At 38.9% G+C, this 19,473-nt stretch overlaps 1 protein-coding gene across 1 annotated transcript in view; it reads left to right on the top strand.

Moving 5' to 3' along the window:
• LOC127580309 (GRAM domain-containing protein 4-like) overlaps window positions 1–19,473 on the top strand; it is a 119,063-nt gene that overhangs the window by 5,448 nt on the left and 94,142 nt on the right. The window contains 1 exon segment of the mRNA XM_052033601.1: window positions 13,103–13,313. Within this exon segment, the coding sequence (XP_051889561.1) occupies window positions 13,103–13,313 (211 nt within the window).

Here is a 19,473-nt window from a genome sequence, read left to right as displayed (position 1 = left end):
TTGTGAAATAGAGAATGAATTAAAAAGGATTTGAAGTGCCATTCTGGTTGCATATGTATAGAAAGGATAAATATGTACTTGATCTGTTTTTTCATATTTTGCTCATTGTTTGCTATATATTGCATAGTTGGGTTTTTATCAGGTGTGGGGGGAAGTGTGATGCATATCATTTACATGAGTATAGTTTGGCATTACTGCTACTGTTAGTTTATTGAAGGACTTGCATTTATGTGGTGCCTTTTGTGTCATTGGGACATCTGAAAGTGCTTCAAAGCCACTTAATTACTTTCTGAGGAGTAGTCAGCATTATTCAGTCAAATTTGGCCAATAGTTTGCAATGTAGTGGGGTGTGAGTTTGTAACTTCATGAGATATCCTGTGAATATCGCTTGCAGAGGTGGGTTGCTGTGAATATAGGCTATAATGGGTTATATGTAAGGAGAGACTAAGGGCGGTTTGGAGGACAGAATCAGTAGGATGATTTAAGATTGAATGCAAAATTATTAAGGGTGATAGTGAAGATGGAGGGAAGTGAAGATAGCTGAGGAAATAGTTAACGGTGCTTGGGTGGGTGATAGAGAACAGGAATTTTAAATGAGAGGCAAGATAGATAAAATAAGGTGAGAAGCTGGATAAAATAAGGTGAGAAGCTGGATAAAAATAAATTGCCAGAGGTTTAAGGGGCAAACTAAAACTTGACTTGGTGATTAGCCACATCACCATCATGGTGATCTACACAGGGCAGATAGCAGAGGGTAATGCCAGATGGTGTGCTTCATTTAGAAGGAAAGTGACATCATCCATCAGCCAGATTTTTCACAAGGCCATAATATCAATATGAGGATCCACCTTAAACTCATTGATATTGAGGGCTTTGTGTTCTGGATGGAGATACAGATGGGTGAAGAAAACGAATCCTGTCTGGCATCCACAGGATCAGAACATGTGATGTGAAGGACATTGACAAAATTAGCACTCAGTATTTGTGCTGGAAGGGAAAGTTGGTAAGAAAATAAGATGGATCAGTTTGGATGTGAGTCAGGGTGTGGTAGCTATGCTTTTGAATGGATACCAAGCCCACTGAATGGAGCATCTAACTAAATTACAAACTCCAAATTGGCTTGAGTTTTGATTTTCACTTAACCACAGTTATTTTCACACATGAGAAATGCACTGTATTTTCATTGTCCTTCCATGTCAACAGCCTTGAAGATCAGCTTTTCCTCTTCTTTTGCCTGAATATATGCATTTTCCATACCACAAGTGTTCCATCAGTACCTTTTCTTTGCTGCTGCTAATGGTTCCAGTTGAAAGCTATTTGGCTTTGGGCAACAATACATAAAGAAACTTCCAAACATGCTTGGCTATCCTTGATGTAGCTAGATCAATTCTTTTTATCCTTTGTTCAGTTGGATTACACATGAATGCTTTTGGTTGGTTTGAATAAAATTCAACTTCATATTTTTGCATTTACAAAAAAACATGTTATAAATGTGTTTAGGTCTCTTTGCATAATAGAACACCCAAAGGTAGTTAAATCTGATGTACTGGAAACTAAGTTCTCTATTTCATCTTTTAATGCATTGCTTAAATGGCATTGCAGGCGTTTTTCTTTCTGAATCTAAACTTCATCAAGAATTGGGCTAAAAAGGTCTCTCCTGGGGCTAGTAGCAATTTTGAATGTGATCTATTTTCTGACCTATTTTTGCTAATATATACTGCTTTTTAAGAAACTTTTTCTGTGTTCAAAGTGGTTGTCATGTTTCTCAACACTGAGAACTTGGAATCATCCTGAGATCATGAAGTTCTGTGATAAATACAAGTTCTTAGTTTTTTTTAATGTGCACCACAATGGTGTCATACTAAGGTTTTACCTATCCAATTAGAAGACGTGTTTGTAACTTAGTACCATAAATATCAGTTGGATAACTTAAAGCGTACATTATTTTCTTTTAAATATTTCTTCAAGTTTATATCTCCATCTCAGTCTGCTCTGTCTACCCTGAATTGTTTTGGATAACTTTTCTTGGCATTGGTATCATTTTGCATTTCTGCTGCAGAACAGAAGTACTCAATCCCTATGATTTGCTGCATTCTTGCTCAGTGTATTGTACACAACATCCCTTTTTAGTACACTTGCAGTGATTACAACAATCCTTCAAAACTGTGCAATTAATTTTTCCACTCCAGTGCAAAACAGCATTCAGCCAACATTCTAATTTTAAGTTTTTTAAAGTATACTTTTAAAGCTGAATATGGGACCACTACTATTCCCTGCCAGAATGCATATGATTGGTAATCTGGGATATTGCCAATTATGGATCAAATCTCCAATGAAATTTATTTGATATATTTAAAACAATCTTGATCTTGTTTTATGATGCAGAAAATAAATATCAAGCTTTCACTGGATTGTGAAGTTTTCCAGCAAGCATACTTAACTATTATACTCATGAAAGACACATAATTTATCTGCTGTTGATTCACCTTTCCTTGCAAAAGTTTAGTGATTCTCACTATCAGCTAATAAGTTAAAAGTGATGTGGTGTGGCAGGACTCAAAGCAATGAGTGCATTTTACAGCAATAAAAAGAATCCAATCAATTCCACTCACAACAGCATGGTATCCAGGGAGAATTAACCAATTGTCTCTAATCTGGTTTTGAATAGTAGTGTTACCAAAGGCCTGAAATAATGGTGCCATTATTATAGTGAACAACTTATCAATGTGGAAGTGTCAGCGTAAATATATCTTGGGTCTTGCACTCTAGAGTCTGTAATTGGACTATAGATCATTTCAGTTCAGAGTCTGCTACGTTAAGAAATTCCAGTCATCAGTTCAACATTCCTCTTTTCTCTTTTTAATCACTTCAACTCCTTTCAAGAAAGAATATTTCCAACTCTTTCCTCAATCTTTAAATGGATTGAACAGTATATTTAATTTGTTCTGTGTGTGTGTGTGTGTGTGTGTACTTTAAAATAACTACTGAACCACCAAAGAATTCAGTGATTCAATTCTATGCAGTTCCTGTATGCACACACAGAACTTGAAATCTATCTGAACTTGGTACTTGGGTAAAGGTAATAATTCCCATAATGTGTGGTTTTTCCAAAGCATTGTTTACTCCACCGGCAACATCACTGTGGTCATTATATTCACCATAAGTAGCTTGCAATTGAATTTCTCTGCAATAGGCTTTTAATTGTAGCACTCTTTAATAATAATTTGAAGGAAGTAGCCAGAAAATGTAATGGAACTTTTATGATGTTTTCTAATTCTTAAGAGTATTCAAGGATATTTGTATCTGAAAGATTACAGTTGTTTCATCATAGTTTGAAAGTGTAATTAGATTTGGGTGAAAAGTTGTTCATTAGAGCCATTTGTTTGACTTTTATCTACCAGTTTCCTCTCAGCAGTGGACTTGATTTTTAGTCTGCAGAGGATTTATTGTTTATTCACGGTTCCTCAAAATGTTGCCTTAGTGTGCATTCTTTACGTATGTAAAAGGCCAAGAGTGGATTAAGTATGAATCTTCGATAGAGCCATACTTAGGCTCACTGAAGTTCAAACAGAAAGATAATTAAGAGCTTTTATTTTGTTTGTGTTGATGAAGATTGGAGCTAAATTTGGCTTGGCCTGCTGAAGGCCAGACTTGGAAATTCTACTGTATATCAGGATTAACGTGTAAATGCAATAGAATAGGCCCTTCCTCTATCTCTAGTCATTGTTGAGGAGAGGATCGCATTTTGGGGGAATGCAGGAATGCTGAGGAGGAGTGAGGCAGATGATTGGGAGAGGGGGCTGATGATATCAAGGAATGAAAGGGGTTGTGGGAGCGCAAGAATAACCATGGTGAGAGAAAGAAAGGCTTGTGTGAAGATGAATGCTTTAAACTCCCAGCACAAAGCAGTTAAGGTCAAGGTCCTGTGACTGAGTAGGGCTGAACTATTTGGGTACAGCCCTCTTCAGTAAACTAGTGGGTGACACATGTATGTTAGAGTTCAAACTCTAAACTCTAAACTCTAAATTTTAAATGAGCCTTGTACACCATTTGGATAACTCTGCACATGCCCAGCAACTTGTCTGCATTAGCTTGTCATGTGCACTGAATGTCACTGCATCAGGTAGCAGCTGTCGGTGCTGGATCCTTAGTCTCCAACATGACTACAGTTGGAAGGTCACTAAATCCAGTCCAATTTTTTTTCCTTGTATTCCATTTAATATACTCCATGCGTTGTTAACCCAATTCCAGGTTTCATAAAGTTTTATATTTGATAAGTCTGTTTCAAATAATTAAACTAAAATTGAATAGAGGATCTGTTGACGTGCCACTTCGCTTAATCAGTCAGGAAAATGTGTTGACGCAGTAGATGGTTAAAAACCCATGGACAGATGTACATCATATACTTGCCTGCCCCATCCTTTGGTTCCCATTGTATTGTGCTAAAACATTAAAATTTAACCCTATTTCTGTTTTTTGAAGTTCTAATAATTAAGCATGTTTACAATTTTGAAGAGTCTGTGTTCAGAGTAAGTTAGAAATGGCATACAAGATTGCACTTTACCTATATATATACACAACTGCTTTCAGTGTGCTAGTCTAGTTATCCTCTCAACTTTGGCCCGGTTTGAATTTATTTCATTGCAAGGCATGTGCAAAACATCGCTAATTAATGTCGCCAAGTCAAGTTGGACATAATCATGAAGATTGCATCAGATGACTTTTCCCTGTGCTTTCCTCTCTGCCGATTGACTCTCACCAATAAATCCTCACAAAAATTCCTCTGCCCTCCCCTAGCCTTTTACATCAGTTAAGAAGTGAAAACACCCTGGTAAAATGATCAGAATGATCCAATTGTAAACCATCAATTCAGCAATCTACCCTTGCCTCCACCTTGCTTGCCCCTCCCCCCACCCCCTACTAGAATTTCATGTGGTTTTGCAACCAAAACACTTTGAGGTTTAACAGCATTGCAGGTAATAGCTTGATCTTGGCATCTTTTATTTGAAAGGATATTGAAGCAGGGTTCCTTGTCTTCACTCAAGTCCTGGTGTTTTGCAGCTTAGTCAGCATGTTTGCCATGAGTGACAGTGAGCTGGCTGGATCTGTAAATTGTTAGTCTCCACTCCTGTATTCCTTTTTCTTTTCACACCACTGTTACGGATTAGGTTACTATTGGTGAATGTCCCTTTAAGACATAGCACAGTAGTGTGTGTGTGGGGCATAATTACGACAACAACAGGAGATAAGGACGTGATGACGTTTTTGGAGCAGTCAGTCAGAGGAGAAGGAGAGAGACACCTGCCTGCTGGTCTCTGTATCAATGGATGGAAAACAATAACTGTGTCAGTCACTACCATCCACGTATGGATTTTTGGAATAATCCAGTGGAGTCCACTTTGTCGTTAACCTGTAGAAAGAAACAGGTATTTGTGTGGATGGCCATGTCTCGAATGCCTTTCGGGATGGCAGATACTTCGGAACAAAAGAATGGAGATTATCAGTGTCGTATGGGTTCCATCATGGAACATTTGGATTTCGTAATTACTCTCTTTTTTTTCTCTACATTTCCTCTTCAGTCAACGGTGGTTTTGCAGAAGCCTTTGTTCACGTTTCACCTTACGGCTTGCTGAACTGAACTTCGAGAACTATACTTGGACTTGGAGTTTGGGAATTTGCCACACACACACTTCGAGTTTAAATTTTGGGGTTAATGTTTAAGATCTAACATTTTTACTTCTAACATTCTAACATTTTTACTTTTATTTTTCTTATTATAAATAGTTATTAATAAAATAGTTTTTAACACTTGTACATGACTTGGTGTGTTTCTTTTGTTGCTGGTATGTGACACCATGTGCTTTCTGTTCTGGTCAGGGATATCTACTATAGTTACTTTTTTATTAATACCGTATTGGCACAATGAAATGCTTTGATTCAGCATTTGAAAACAAAATTCTACTAACTGGAGATCTTAAGAGCACAAATACCTTAAGAACAATGGAAAATACTGGGTTAAAATTAAGACAATGCATTCACTTCAAGGGCATGATTTATTGAGAAATAAGCCATGACACTATATTAATCTGTTCAAATATCATCTGTTTTTTCTGAGGAAGGATGATTAACGTCATCATTTTAGTGTCTCCTTTGACGGTGTCTTTTTCTGGAGCATTGCATTTTTAATGTAGCACTTCATTTTTAGGATAGTTGGTTGTGTAGGTATTTTTAAAAAAATGCAGTAAATCAGTGTAGGTATAAAATAAAAATCTGATTTAATATTGATAGCAGATCTGTAATTGAATTTTGCATGACCTCATGCATTGTTGCAACTTGACTTCTAGTTCTTCCATCAACCTTTGATAAACATTGAAATGACTTTCTTAATTAATAATTAAAAGCTGTTTTACTGAAGCATTTGAACAATAAAGTCCCATTAGGAATTAATACATGGATCTGAATTTATCAAATATTGCACATTTTCTCAGTGTATGACATTTTGTTGCTCCTTGTAATTTTAAAACATTTGGATTCAATATTTAAATGGAAGGAGCAAGAGTAAAGGCCTGAAACTTGCAGTGGGAATAACAATGGAGATGTTTACACATGCTGATAAATGCAGAAATCCAGAGCTTCCTGTCAGTATTTCTCAAGTCTTGCAGTCTTTTCAGTGAAATTAGCAGAAAACTAATGATAACTTAAAACTATTTACACTAAACTCACTGCATTTTAAAACAAAACACTGAAAATGTTATGACTTGTTGAGTAAGCTGTAATTTAGTTTCTAATGGTGTACTGAGCTATAATTAGCAGATAGTAACCTCTGTAACCCTATAAAGTCTAATTTTACATGGTTGGATTTTCATTTCCTCATAAATAAATATATCATTTTGTTAAATTGTATTTTAATCTGCATGTTCAGTCTTTATTTCATTATTGTAAAATCTGAGCCATTCAGCAATGTGCTCACTTGTAATTGTGGTGTCAAGGCCTTGCATTTGGAAATGCTTTCACGTAATGGGGTGGGGTAGGGAGGAGTCTGGACAAGCCCCATGCACAAAATAGCTGAAAACAAATCTTTCACCATCTGATTAGAACGTCTGTTGTTCAGCCAGTTCTACAACATGAAAGACTGAATATTTCACCAATATTCAAAAGCAATTGTTTTGTTGATTTGTGTGAAAATATTTAAAAAAAATCTTTAACATAGAAAATTAGTGTTTTTTAAAATGGTTACCGATTGGGAAATGTTGATATTGAAAGTGACTTGGGTGTCCTTGCACACAAAACTAATGTGTATATGTGGCGTATGTTGGGCTTTATAACAAGAATATTTGGAGATAAGAATAAACGTATCTTACGCCAGTTTTATAGGGCCATGCACCTATAAAACTGGGACTGCACGTGTTACAGTTATGGTGCTGATCTTGTTGCAGAAAGTATGTACTTGCCCTGGAGGAAGTGCAGTGAAGATTCACCAGATTAGTTCCTGGACTGAAGGCTTTGCCACTTGAAGAGAGATGAATATCCTCGAACAGAGTTGAGGAAAATTTACAGATGGTCTCTTTGAAATTTAGGGAAATTTTAAAGATTGTTTAAGTTGGATGCTGGAAGGACCTTTTCTTTGGCTGAAGTATTAAGAATCAGGAGGGGATAGGGTTGAGGTCTCAGTCTTTTAAGGAAAGGCCATTTGAGATGAGAAATTTCTTCTCTCTGAGGGTGGTGGATCTTTGAAATTTTCAATCCTGGAGAAATCGGTCATTGAGTTTACTTAAAGATTGATCAATTTGTCAGTCTTGAGGGAATCAAGGGATAGTGCAGGAGAACAGAACTGTGCTAGAAGATGAGCCATGATCTTGACGAATGGCAGGCTTAAAACACCAACTGACCTCCTGCTCTTACTTCCTCTATTAACTAAACTCAATTCATTAAAAACATAATTAATTCTTGCTCTACTCCTTGCATCCATTCCTCTCTGTAATGCTTGCTGTTCTTACACAAGATCTAACATGGTGCAGAATCAGTTGGCAGATTCTCCTGCACAATTGATGAGGAATTACAGGATGTTTACTCTCTGCTGCTGGACTCCATGATGAGTTAAACATTAGAAGACAGTTGGCATTTAGGACTTGTGTTTGCCAGGGAATCTCAAACTTGACCCTTTGTGCCATAGTATCATGCATTAAATAAAAACTGCTACAACAATAACTCCTATGACATGGCACTTAATTGCCTTTCAATGTTTTTATCTTTCTTTGACAGTTGGCTTTGTGTTGGATTGAAATGTTTATCAATTTCATAAAATTTGAAGGCAACTGACTTGCATTATATTTTGCAAAATACTGTCTAAGTTAATTGCATTAAAAAGGGTTATTTTCTGTAGTTGAAACAAATAGGAGGTGGCAAGGAAATTTGGAAACTGGCATAATTACATTCAGCCATATCCAATGAGTTCTTAAGCTGGTGAAAAAATGGGAAGCAATGGTCCAAAATAGTAACTTTTAAAGTATTTGAACTAATTTGCAATTATTTTGTTATGCCTTTTTTCCAAATTTGCAAATTAGTTCATACAAAATCTTCGTTAAACATGCCATATATGAATTTTGGAATTTTGTTATTTTGTATCTTGATCGTAATGTTTTCAGCCATCAGACAGATACCCTATCCTACAAAAGATAAATGTAGCATTTGGATTTTCACACCTCTCCTTTTTTAATATGCCAAAATTAACCATCTGCTCTGTCACTTTTGTCACTGTGTGATGCAGAAGCTTTAATGGAACATAAGCTATTTATTTTTCTGCGGTGGGGGGGGGGGTGCAAATAATGTGGGTCAAATGGGAAGGTTGGGTAATGTTAAATGATATATTTTGGAAAAGAAATAAACTTCAATGACTGCCTCCAAGCATTAACAGTTATGAAATTCTTGTCATTGTTTGTAGCTTTTTGGTGATTGCATTTCTGGTAGTCATGTTTACAAAGCTGTTCCACTTTTCTGCACTGAGTCAGAGCCACATTCAAACTATTCATGAGCTTGAGCATGTAATCTGGGTTAATACTGCAATGAAGCATTAGGAGGTTGTTCTTCATTGTCAGTGACAATTTGTACAAATAAGATGCTAAATAAAGGCCCTATTTGTCTGTTCAGGTAAACTTTACAGATTGCAGCACATTTTTAGAAGAAGAGCACCAAGCAACACTTCTTACCTCATCGGTGTCACCAAAAACATAACTAGCTGATCCTGCATTTCATTCCTGTATGTGGAATCTTTGCATAAATTGGCTTCTGTGTTTGCCTGCATAATAAGTGAGTACGTGCCAAAAAGTCATCTTCCTTGATATTTATCAGACATGTTGAAGTAAGCTGTAATACATGTCTGCCTTTGATCTTCTCCTGAGCTGATAAATATACTGAACCTCTTTTAAGACCCTCTCTAAAATCCTCCTCTGACCAAGCTTTGAGTCACTCTCTTAATATCTTCTTTGGATTGGAATCTGTTTTTATCCTGTTATTCAGTGAAGTTCTTGGGGAATTTTTTTTCTGTATTAGAAGTATATAAATACGCATTATTTTTATTGGGCCATGATGTCTAAGATGGTTCCTTGTTTAATTCCTGAGATCTGTTGTACATTAGCTGATTTTTAGATGCAGATAGGAGTCATGCCATAATTGGCCCAAGTTGTTTTGTTTAAGATAGGGAGAGATTGGCCAACGTTTACATTCTGAATAAATGTGGATATATGCCAAAAACAACTTTGGGTTTGATGATGCTGTTCTATTTTGTTGAACAGATTGAGGCAAAAATTGAAAAGGCCTGTTGGATGCAATCTCCAGTGAATGGTCAGTTGAACTGTACCTCTGTGAATTACACTTTTATTATGGATAGGCATGGGCAAGTGTGTGAAATGTCAGCTTGTATTTGCAGGTATAGGCCCCAACTACTTGTAAGTGATATGTTAGTGTTGGTGTGATTTGCACAACCAAAAACATTAAAACTATACTTCTATTGACAATAAGTATATAAAAGTAGTTTTGGTTAATGTGATAATGACTTGCTATAATGGCTTAAGTAGAACTAATTACCCATTTGTGCTGCAGTGCAGAAGACTCCCTTCAAAAGGATTTAATAAAAATGTGAAAGTGTTTGGATTGTCACAGGAACTTTGGAGATGGGCTAGATGGAGCAGGGAGGGGTTGTAGGAAGAAAGGGAGTGGGACAAAGGGAACTTGGTGACCCAAATTCGGATTAACCTTTGTTGCAAAAGTGTTGAAGTTTTGAAATGGGGAAGTATTATTTTAATTGTACAGGGTACTGGTGAGGCCACACTTGGAGTACTGTGCACGGATTTGGCCCCTTTATTTATGAAAGGATACACTTGTATTGGAGGCAAGAGAAAGAGGTTGATGAGCCTAATTCCTCGTATGAGAGAGCTGAGCTAGTAGCAGCAGCTAAAGAAATCTGATCTATATTCTTTGGCATTTAGAAGGATAAAGAGCTATTTTGTTGAAATGTATAAGAGACTGCCATGATAGTCAAGATTTTCCATAGGTGGGAGAATCTCAAATGAGGGACATAGTTTCATGATTAGAGGGTAATCATTTAAACCTGGAGTGGTAGAGAAACTTGCAGAAAGTGATGAATCTTTGGAATTCTCTACCTGGGAAATTGTGGAGGCTAAATCATTGGATATTTGAAGAGGAAGTAGACACATTTTAGAATGATCAGGGAACTCTGGACGATGGGGAAACTGGTACAGATGAGGAGATGAGACCTGAGGCAGATCAGCCATGATCGTGTTGAATGCTGGGGCAGGCTTGAGGGGCCGCGTGGTCCACTCTTAAGCCCTGTTTCTTGGGTTCTTTGGACTGCAATAGGTGTACCAGAAAATGAGATGTCACCCTGTGAAACTGCAGCATAGCATCAGATGCTATTGATAGTTAAACAATACCAATCTAATTAGCTGCACCTCTAGCCAAGCTTTGACAGTGCAACTATAACATTGGAATCTACCTAATAATGTGGAAGATTGCTCAAGTTTGTTATGTCCACAGGATGTTGAACAAATCCAATTTCTTAACTTCTACCATGCTCGTCTATTATCTCTTGTTAGCAAAGTGATGGAAGGTGTTGTCAATTGTGACACTTGTGCTGAGTTGGGGATCTGCTCAGATTATTTGGCTCCAGATCATTGGTTAGGATAAAGAGATGAATTCCAGAAATGAAATGAGAGTGACTGCCCTTCATACACTGACAAATGCTGACTTTGATGTGGCATCAGGATCCCCTGGTACAACAGGATAATGGGAATCGTAGGGAAAATTCTCAGTGGCTGAAGTCAATTTAGCAGACAAGTTCAGAGGTTATGTGTCCTTTTGTATTGGTTTATTATTGTCACTTGTACCGAGGTACAGTGAAAAGCTTGTCTTACAAACCGGTCGTACAGGTCAATTCATTACGCAGTGCAGTTACATTGAGTTAGTACAGAGTGCATTGACGTAGTACAGGTAAAAACAATAACAGTACAGAGTAAAGTTTCACAGCTACAGAGAGAGTGCAGTGCAATAAGGTGCAAGGTCACAACAAGGTAGATCATGAGGTCATAGTCCATCTCATTGTATAAGGGAACCGTTCAATAGTCTTATCACAGTGGGGTAGAAGCTGTCCTTAAGTCTGGTGGTACGTGCCCTCAGGCTCCTGTATCTTTTACCCGATGGAAGAGGAGAGAAGAGAGAATGTCCCAGGTGGGTGGGGTCTTTGATTATGCTGGAGATCTGTAGAGAGCAGTTTGCAATGTGTCACCATGCTCTGGCGCCATCTTGGAAGATATAAATCTCTCACCTCCTGATTCACCAAAGTGCTTGCACTTCCAAGAATACACACATTAGAGAATATGCTCTGCTTCCTTCGATAACCGATGTTTAGGGCAAAGAAGCCTCTCGATATGTCACTGCATTCATCATCTTAACGCTTCACTGCTGCCACCAGTGGATCGTTTCCTGTATGCACCATCCTTCCAAACCATCTGGAAGGATAAGGGTGGCAGGAGTATGGGAAGCATTTGAGTTCCCTGCCCGTTGCACAGCAACTCACAGATTTTTGTTACTCCTAACAGCACTGTAAGAGTTCCATCAGTGTGAGGTAAAGGTGGTTCAGGAAGGTGTTTAGCATCACCTGCTCATGGGCACTCGTGGATGGGCATTGCATGCTGGCCTTAACAAGACACATGCATCACAGCTGATCAAACATATTAAGTACTTTTCATTTTTAAAAAAAAAATGCATTTCTGGGATGAGCAAGGACAGTGCAAATGGGGAGGTCTTTTTTTAAGATGGGAGATGACTTGTGAAAATGCTGGAAGATTTATTTAATTGTCTCTTATTCGATCAAAATGAAAACCTAGTCAATAGTGACTAGCAATATATTATTGGTTAATTTGAACGTAAAAGGATTCTTATTTAAGGATTTACTGAGTCAATTTATCTTTTATATTTTGCAGTGGAGCATAAATGAGAAGTGTTGGAATCCATTGTCAGCTGAAACAATTGATGGCAGGCTAGGCGTACATAATGCTGATTATATTTAGTGAATATATGTGTGTTTTTATAAAATTGAATGTCGTTGGTCTTGTCCTGAGCCACTTCTTTTTTACATACCTGATTTAAGTAATAATTTGTCTCTTGGATTGAAAGTGTATTGGTGTTGTGATGCTTGTTTTACTTCCAAATAGCTGACGATTTTCACTCATTTTAAGGATGCAGTCTATTTAGAGCAGATAAGTGATCCACTTTCTCTGAGAAGCTGACTGCTTAATTTGTATATTTTTGATAATAAGTGGTAGAGTGAGTGCAAAACAATTTATGGTTAGCTCAGAATTATACATTGGTGATGTGGTAATGCTGATTGCCATGTTTTGTAATAGATTTCTTGTGGTAGTAGACTATTCATTGGTTTGGAATACTGTCAAAATTGCCTCTGGTTCACGTGCCCATCTATTAGTCTCTCTGAGATCTGGCTGCCTGTTCTTCATTGAATAGCATGTGCTGGTAACTGAACAGTGCTTGGGAATATTTTGTAAGGGTGTTGTGTTTTCCTCTTTATCAGGAACAACATTCAACATGTTAAAGTGAAGGAAAAGAACTCCATATTGAACATGCTAAAACGATTGGACAAAATAAGATTTAGAGGACAGAAGAGGGATGAAATACTCGATCTTGTAGAATCTCCCAATGCATCAGACAATGAATGTGGTGATGAAATTCCAGCAAAGCCTGCTCGATGCTCAATAAAAGATTCTGAGGAATTAAAGGATTCTGTAAGTACTCATTTATTTGGAAGCGACTTAGACTGTTTATTCTCTTATTCATAAGCAGATAAGGCAGTAGCAAGTTGGAAAGCATGTGCCTTTGTAACCCATTCCTCATTGCTTGTAGTCCTTGTTCAATTTGATATTCTCTAATTAATTTGAGGTCTACCTGACCCTGTAAACAATGCTGTATTGATGCTTGAATGCAGAGTCAGAAAAGAGACAAAACCTGGAACTTCTAAGACTGGGAGCTTTTAAATAGAAAATTAGGAGTTGAATTTGTGTTTTTTTTTGTTCTTACAGTGTCATAGAGTTATACAGCACTGAAACAGCCCCTTTGCCCCACTCATCCATGCCAGTCAAAGTGCCTACCTGAGCTAGTCCCAGTTGCCTGTGTTTTGCCATGTTCCTGTAAACCTTTCCAATCCATGCACCTGTCCGCATGTCTTTTAAACATCCTAATTGTACTTCTTGCACTTCCTCTGGCAGTTCTTTCCATATACCCGCCACCCTCTCTGTGGAAAAACTTGCCCTTAAGGTGCCCTTTAAATTTTTCCCCTCTCACCTTAAATGTATGCCCTCTGGTTTTAGACTCTGCTACCCTTGGAAAAAGATGTTGACTGTCCATCTTGTCTATGCCTCTTCTCTATAAGGTCACCCCTCAGCCTCCTTCACTCCAGGGAAAACAGTCCCAGCCTATCCAGTCTCTCCTTATCACTCAAGCCCTCCAGTCCCAACAATATCGTGAACTTTTTCTGCACCTTCTTAGCTTAATCATGTTCTTCCTATAGAATGGTGACCAGAAGTACACACAGTACTCCAGGTGCTGTTGCACCAAAGGTCTTGTACAGCTTGTACTCAACTCTTGTACTCAATGTCCTGAATGATGAAGGCAAGCGTGTGATGTGTCTTCTTTACTAGCTTGTTGACTTGTGTCACCACTTTCAGGGAACTATGTACTTGTATCACTGTCACTCGTGTCCCTGCTGCTACACCACCAATTTTGGTGTCATCTACAAACTTACTAATCATGCCACCTACATTCTTATCCAGCTTTTTAAGAAAAATGACAAATAATCACTGATACCTGTGGCACATGACTGGTCACAGGCCTCCAATCTGAAAATCAACTCTCCATTACCACCCTCTGCCTCTACTACCAAGCCCATTTTATATCCAATTTGGATCTCGCGTAATCTAACCTCTGGGATTAGCCTACCATGTGAGAACTTGTCAAAGGCCTTGCCAAAGTCCATGAAGACAATGTCTATGCTCTGCCCTCATCAATCCACTTGGTTGCCTCTGCCAAAAAATTCAAATTCATGAGACCCTATTTCCTACACACTAAGCCATGTTGACTATCCCTTATCGGTTCTTGCCTTTCCAAATGCAAATAAGTTTTGTCTCTTAGAATCCCTTCCAATAACTTTTACCAAAACTGATGTAAGGCTCACCAGCCTGTAGTTCCCTGGCTTCTCTCTTCTGCCCTCCTTAAATAAAGGCACAATATCAGCCATCCACCAGTCTTCTGTTATCTCACCGGTTGCTTCCCACGATGTCCTAGGATACACTTGGTCAGGTCCCTCTGATCTTAGAGTGCCCTACCTTGGGAAAAGACTGCGTGACTATCTGGATGAAAGGTCTCGACCTCAAATGTTGATCGTCCATTTCCCTATGCAGATGCTGCTTCACCTGCTAAATTCCTCCAGCAGCTTGTATTTTGCTCCAGATTTCAGCATCTACAGTCTCCCATGTGACCATCTACCCTACCTATAACTCTCAATTTTATAAACCTGTATAAGTTTACCCCTCAGCCACCTCCACTCCAGGGGCTATCCTATCTCTCCTGTCTGAATGTATGAAATCATTAAAAGAATAATCTGTAACTTTCCAGATGTCACTAAATAATGATACAAATTCTTGGCTAATGTGCTTCCAGATCTGGAAGGATTTTAGCTTGAAGTAATTAGACCAGTAGATGGTCATGGATAGATACAGCTTTGTAAACACTCCCTTTGGCCCACTGAGTCCGTGCTGACCATCAGCCACCTATTTATGCTAATACGGCATTGATCTTTTTTATTCTCATCAACTGTCCCAGATGCCACCACTCACCTACACACTTGGGACAATTTACAGTGACCAATTAACCAATCAACTTGCATGTCTTTGGAATGAGGAGGAAACTGCATATGCTGGAAATATGAAATAAAAACCTAAAATGCTGGAAACACTCAGCGTCTGTGGAAATAGAAACAGAATTAACGGAGCACATTTTTTCTGCAGCAGAAAACTAACGTATTTTCTGTTTCCCAGTTCTCATGAAGGGTGTTGGACTTGAAATGTTAACTCTGTTTTTGTCCACAGATGCTGGCTGGTCTGCTGAGTATTTCCAGTATGTTGTTTTTATTATTAGTGTTTGTTTTTAGAAATTAATTCTTAAGGCTCTTCAAAACTTAACTAAGATTTTGCAAGCAGACTATTCACCAGATATTGGGCGATTGAGTTCTTAAAAAAATTTTAGAAATTATGTGCAAGGGCAATCAAGGATAACTTGTTTGAATGCAGAGCAATATACCTTTTAGACTACAAATCACGAGGATACATTGACATGGGCAGTATAAATAGATCAACAATGGATGCTTCATAAAAGGACTTGGTAGACAATCAAAGGTCAGTAGCAGATATGATGGTGGCTTTAGCTGTACATTATTCCTAAAAAATATTCTTCTTGAAAGCTTGATGTCAAAAGTATATAATTACTTGAGTAGCATAAAATTGGATACTGAGGCCTTTTAGATGAAAGAGCTGTTTCTAGAAAGAAAGCTGGTACTTTTGATGAAGGAACTTGTTATTTCAAAGAATGTTACAGTTTAGAGAGCAAGAGGAAAGCCATTGCAGACAAGAGAAAATATTAAGTAACCATCTTTATAAAATGCAGTGGATAATTTGTAGCAGCCTGTGGTTGTCTGTGATGTGTGGAAAAATGATATTCTGACAGAGGAAGCAGATTGTGATGGTGTTAAGTTTGTTTCTGTTTTACAGTTCAGCAAAATAGAAGCCTTTTGATTGTGCAAGATTTGGCTTGCTTGACAAAAGTTGGTCACGTGAATAGTATCCCTAGTTAGAAACAAGCAAGGAATAAAACATATTCAAAACTATTTAATAAAATGAGGCTGAAAGGTTTGTGTTGAACTTGATTCAATCACTTGCTCACCCTTGGTTTCTACACGTTTGCAACCTATATATAACCCTATTCACTTCAAACAAGACATGCAAGTTGACTTATGACTTTTTGCAAAGAGGAATAAAATAACATTTAGTGAATGTGAAATGGATAATCCAGTGAAGATTTAGTCATCTGGCGAAAATCAACAAAATAACACCAATTCTGAATTGTTCATTGAAGAGTCTGCTTTCCTAAAATCTAAGATTTTTTTCTAACCCTTGACAGAACAAAAGGCATCCATTTCTCTAATTGTCACTTATTTGCTGGAAAGCTTCAGGGCAGATGGGAATCTAAGACGGGAAAAAAAAATCAAAAAAGCAAAATTAGAATCCGGTTTATTATCACTGTCGTGTCGTGAGATTTTTTGTTTTGTGGCAGCAGTACAGTGCAAGACATAGACATAAAAATTACTGTAAGTTCATAAATAGTGTAGAAGAGGAATGACGTGCTTGTGTTCATGGGCTGTTCAGAAACCTGATGGCGGAGGGGAAGAAGCTGTTCCTGAAATGTTGAGTGTGGATCTTCAGGCTCCTGTACCTCCTCCTCAATGGTAGTAACGTGAACAAGAGGGCATGTCCCGGGTGGTGAGGGTCCTTAATGATGGGTGCCGCCTTCTTGAGACACCACCTCTTGAAGATGTCCTCGATGGCCAGGAACTTTGAAGCTGCTCGCCCTTTCCACTGCTGACCCCTCAATGAAGACTGGTGTGTGTTCTCCCGACTTCCCCTTCCTGAAGTCCACAAACAATTCCTTGGTCTTGCTGACACTGAGTGCGAAGTTGTTGTTGTGACACCACTCAACCAGCCGAGCTATCTCACTCCTCTACACCTCCTCATCACCATCTGTCATTGGTGAATTTATAGTTGGCGTTTGAGCTGTGCCTAGCCACACAGTCATGAGTGTAGAGAGGGTAGAGCAGTGAGCTGAGCACGCATCCTTGAGGTGCGTCTGTGTTGATTATCAGCGAGGAGGAGATGTTACTACCGATCCACATTGACTGTGGTCACTCTATAAGGAAGTCGAGAATCCAGTTGCAGAGGGAAGTACAGAGGCCCAGGCTTTGAAGCTTGTTGATAGCACTGAGGGGATGATGGTGTTGAACACTAAGCTGTAATCAATAAACAGCAGCCTGCCGTGTGTTTTGCTGTTGTCTAGGCGCTTCAGAGCCAAGTGGAGAGCCAGTGAGATTGCATCTGCTGTAGACCTGTTGTGGCGATAGGTAAATTGCAGCAGGTCCAGGTCCTTGTTCGGGCAGGGGTTAATTGTAGCCATGACCAACCTCTCAAAGCACCTCATCACAGTAGATGTGAGTGCTACCAGGCGATAGTCGTTGAGGCAGCTCCTCCTGCTCTCGGGCACAGGCATGATTGATGTCCTTTTGAAGCAGGTGGGAACCCCAGACTGCAGCAGTTGAGAGGTTGAAGCTGTCCTTGAATACTCCAGCCCGTTGTTCAGTACAGGTTTTCACTACCCTGCCAGTTACACCATTGGGGCCTGATGCCTTGCGAGGGTTCATCCTCTTGAAGGATGTTCTAACATCAGCTTCTGAGACAGATCACAGGTTCACCAGATGTTGTGGGGGTTTGCGCAGGTGTAAGTGTTATTCTCCCTTTCAAAGTTTGCATAAAAGGTGTTGAGCTCCTCGGAGTGAAGCATCACTGCCATTTATGCTGTAAGGTTTCACCTCATAGGAAGTAATGACACGCAAACCCTGCCACAGCTGTCGTATGTCTGATTGTGTCTCTAACTTCACATGGAATTGCCTTTTTGCTCTCACAATGGCCTTCTGTAGGTCATACCTGGACTTCTTGTAGGGTTCTGGATTGCCTGGTCTTGAACGTCACAGATCAAGCCTTCAGCAGACTGAATCTCCAGGTTCATCCAGGACTTTTGGTTTGGGAAAATTCAGTATGTTCTTGAGGGCATGCACTCATCCACACAGGTCTTGTTGTAGTTGGTGACAGCCCTGGTATATTCATTTGGATCTGAAGATGAATCCCTGAATATGGTCCAGTCCATCGATTTCAGAGCAGTCCTGTAAACACTCCTCCCCTTCCTTTGCCCATACCTTTGTAGTCCTCGCCCCAGCTGGCCTGGTTGAAGTCCCCCGTGATGTTCGGGAAGGCATCAGGGTGTGCTGTCTCCTGACTGTTGATCACAGTGCTCAGCTCCTCCAGTGTCAGCTTGACATCTTCCAGGGGTGGAATATACACCACAACCAGAATGATGGCAGGGAACTCCCTCGGCAGAGAAAATGGATGATACTTGACAGCCAGATGTTTCAGTTTGGGGGAGCAGGACTGTTTCGGAACCTCCACATCTGTGCACCAGGATGAGTTAATCATGAAGCAAACATAAAATAGCATGGATGTTGGAAATCTGAAATTACCACAGAAAATACTGGAAATAGTCTGATTAGGCAGTGTTTGTTGAAGGGGAAACAATTCCCACTTTAGGTCAAAAATTTGCACTTGTTCAAGAAATGTATTGCCATTTTGTGCACTTCTAAGGTACTTGGTCTCAGGTGTTAATTTTTGTGTCAAACAATGTTGCAGCAGTGTGGGTATGTTTGATGTCTGAAATGGAAATTAAAATTCATCTCTAGCATGCACAACCCTCCTGTTAAATATGAAAATTAGGTAAGAAACCTGCACGAGCAATATTTCATGAGTGGACTGTTCCAGGTGAACTTGTCAGCAAGAATAAAGGGAGGCTTGGTCATTGATAGTATAAAAGGTGATTTGGTTTGTTTCCTGTTTAAAGAGTTGGTTGATTTTTATTAATTGGTTTGTTTTAATTTTGAAGAATTTCTTGCAGCTGTTGAAATCGGAACAATTATACAGTACGTGGGTGTAAAGTCCAACTGGCTGATAGATCCATAATGTTTGCTTCAGGAAAGTTTTGGTGCTGGTTTTGACAAGACATAAAAAGTGTTTATAA

This window comes from Pristis pectinata, chromosome 19 (genome assembly GCF_009764475.1).
Source record: "Pristis pectinata isolate sPriPec2 chromosome 19, sPriPec2.1.pri, whole genome shotgun sequence".
NCBI classification, from domain to species: domain Eukaryota; kingdom Metazoa; phylum Chordata; class Chondrichthyes; order Rhinopristiformes; family Pristidae; genus Pristis; species Pristis pectinata.
This window is presented reverse-complemented; position numbering and strand designations above follow the sequence as displayed.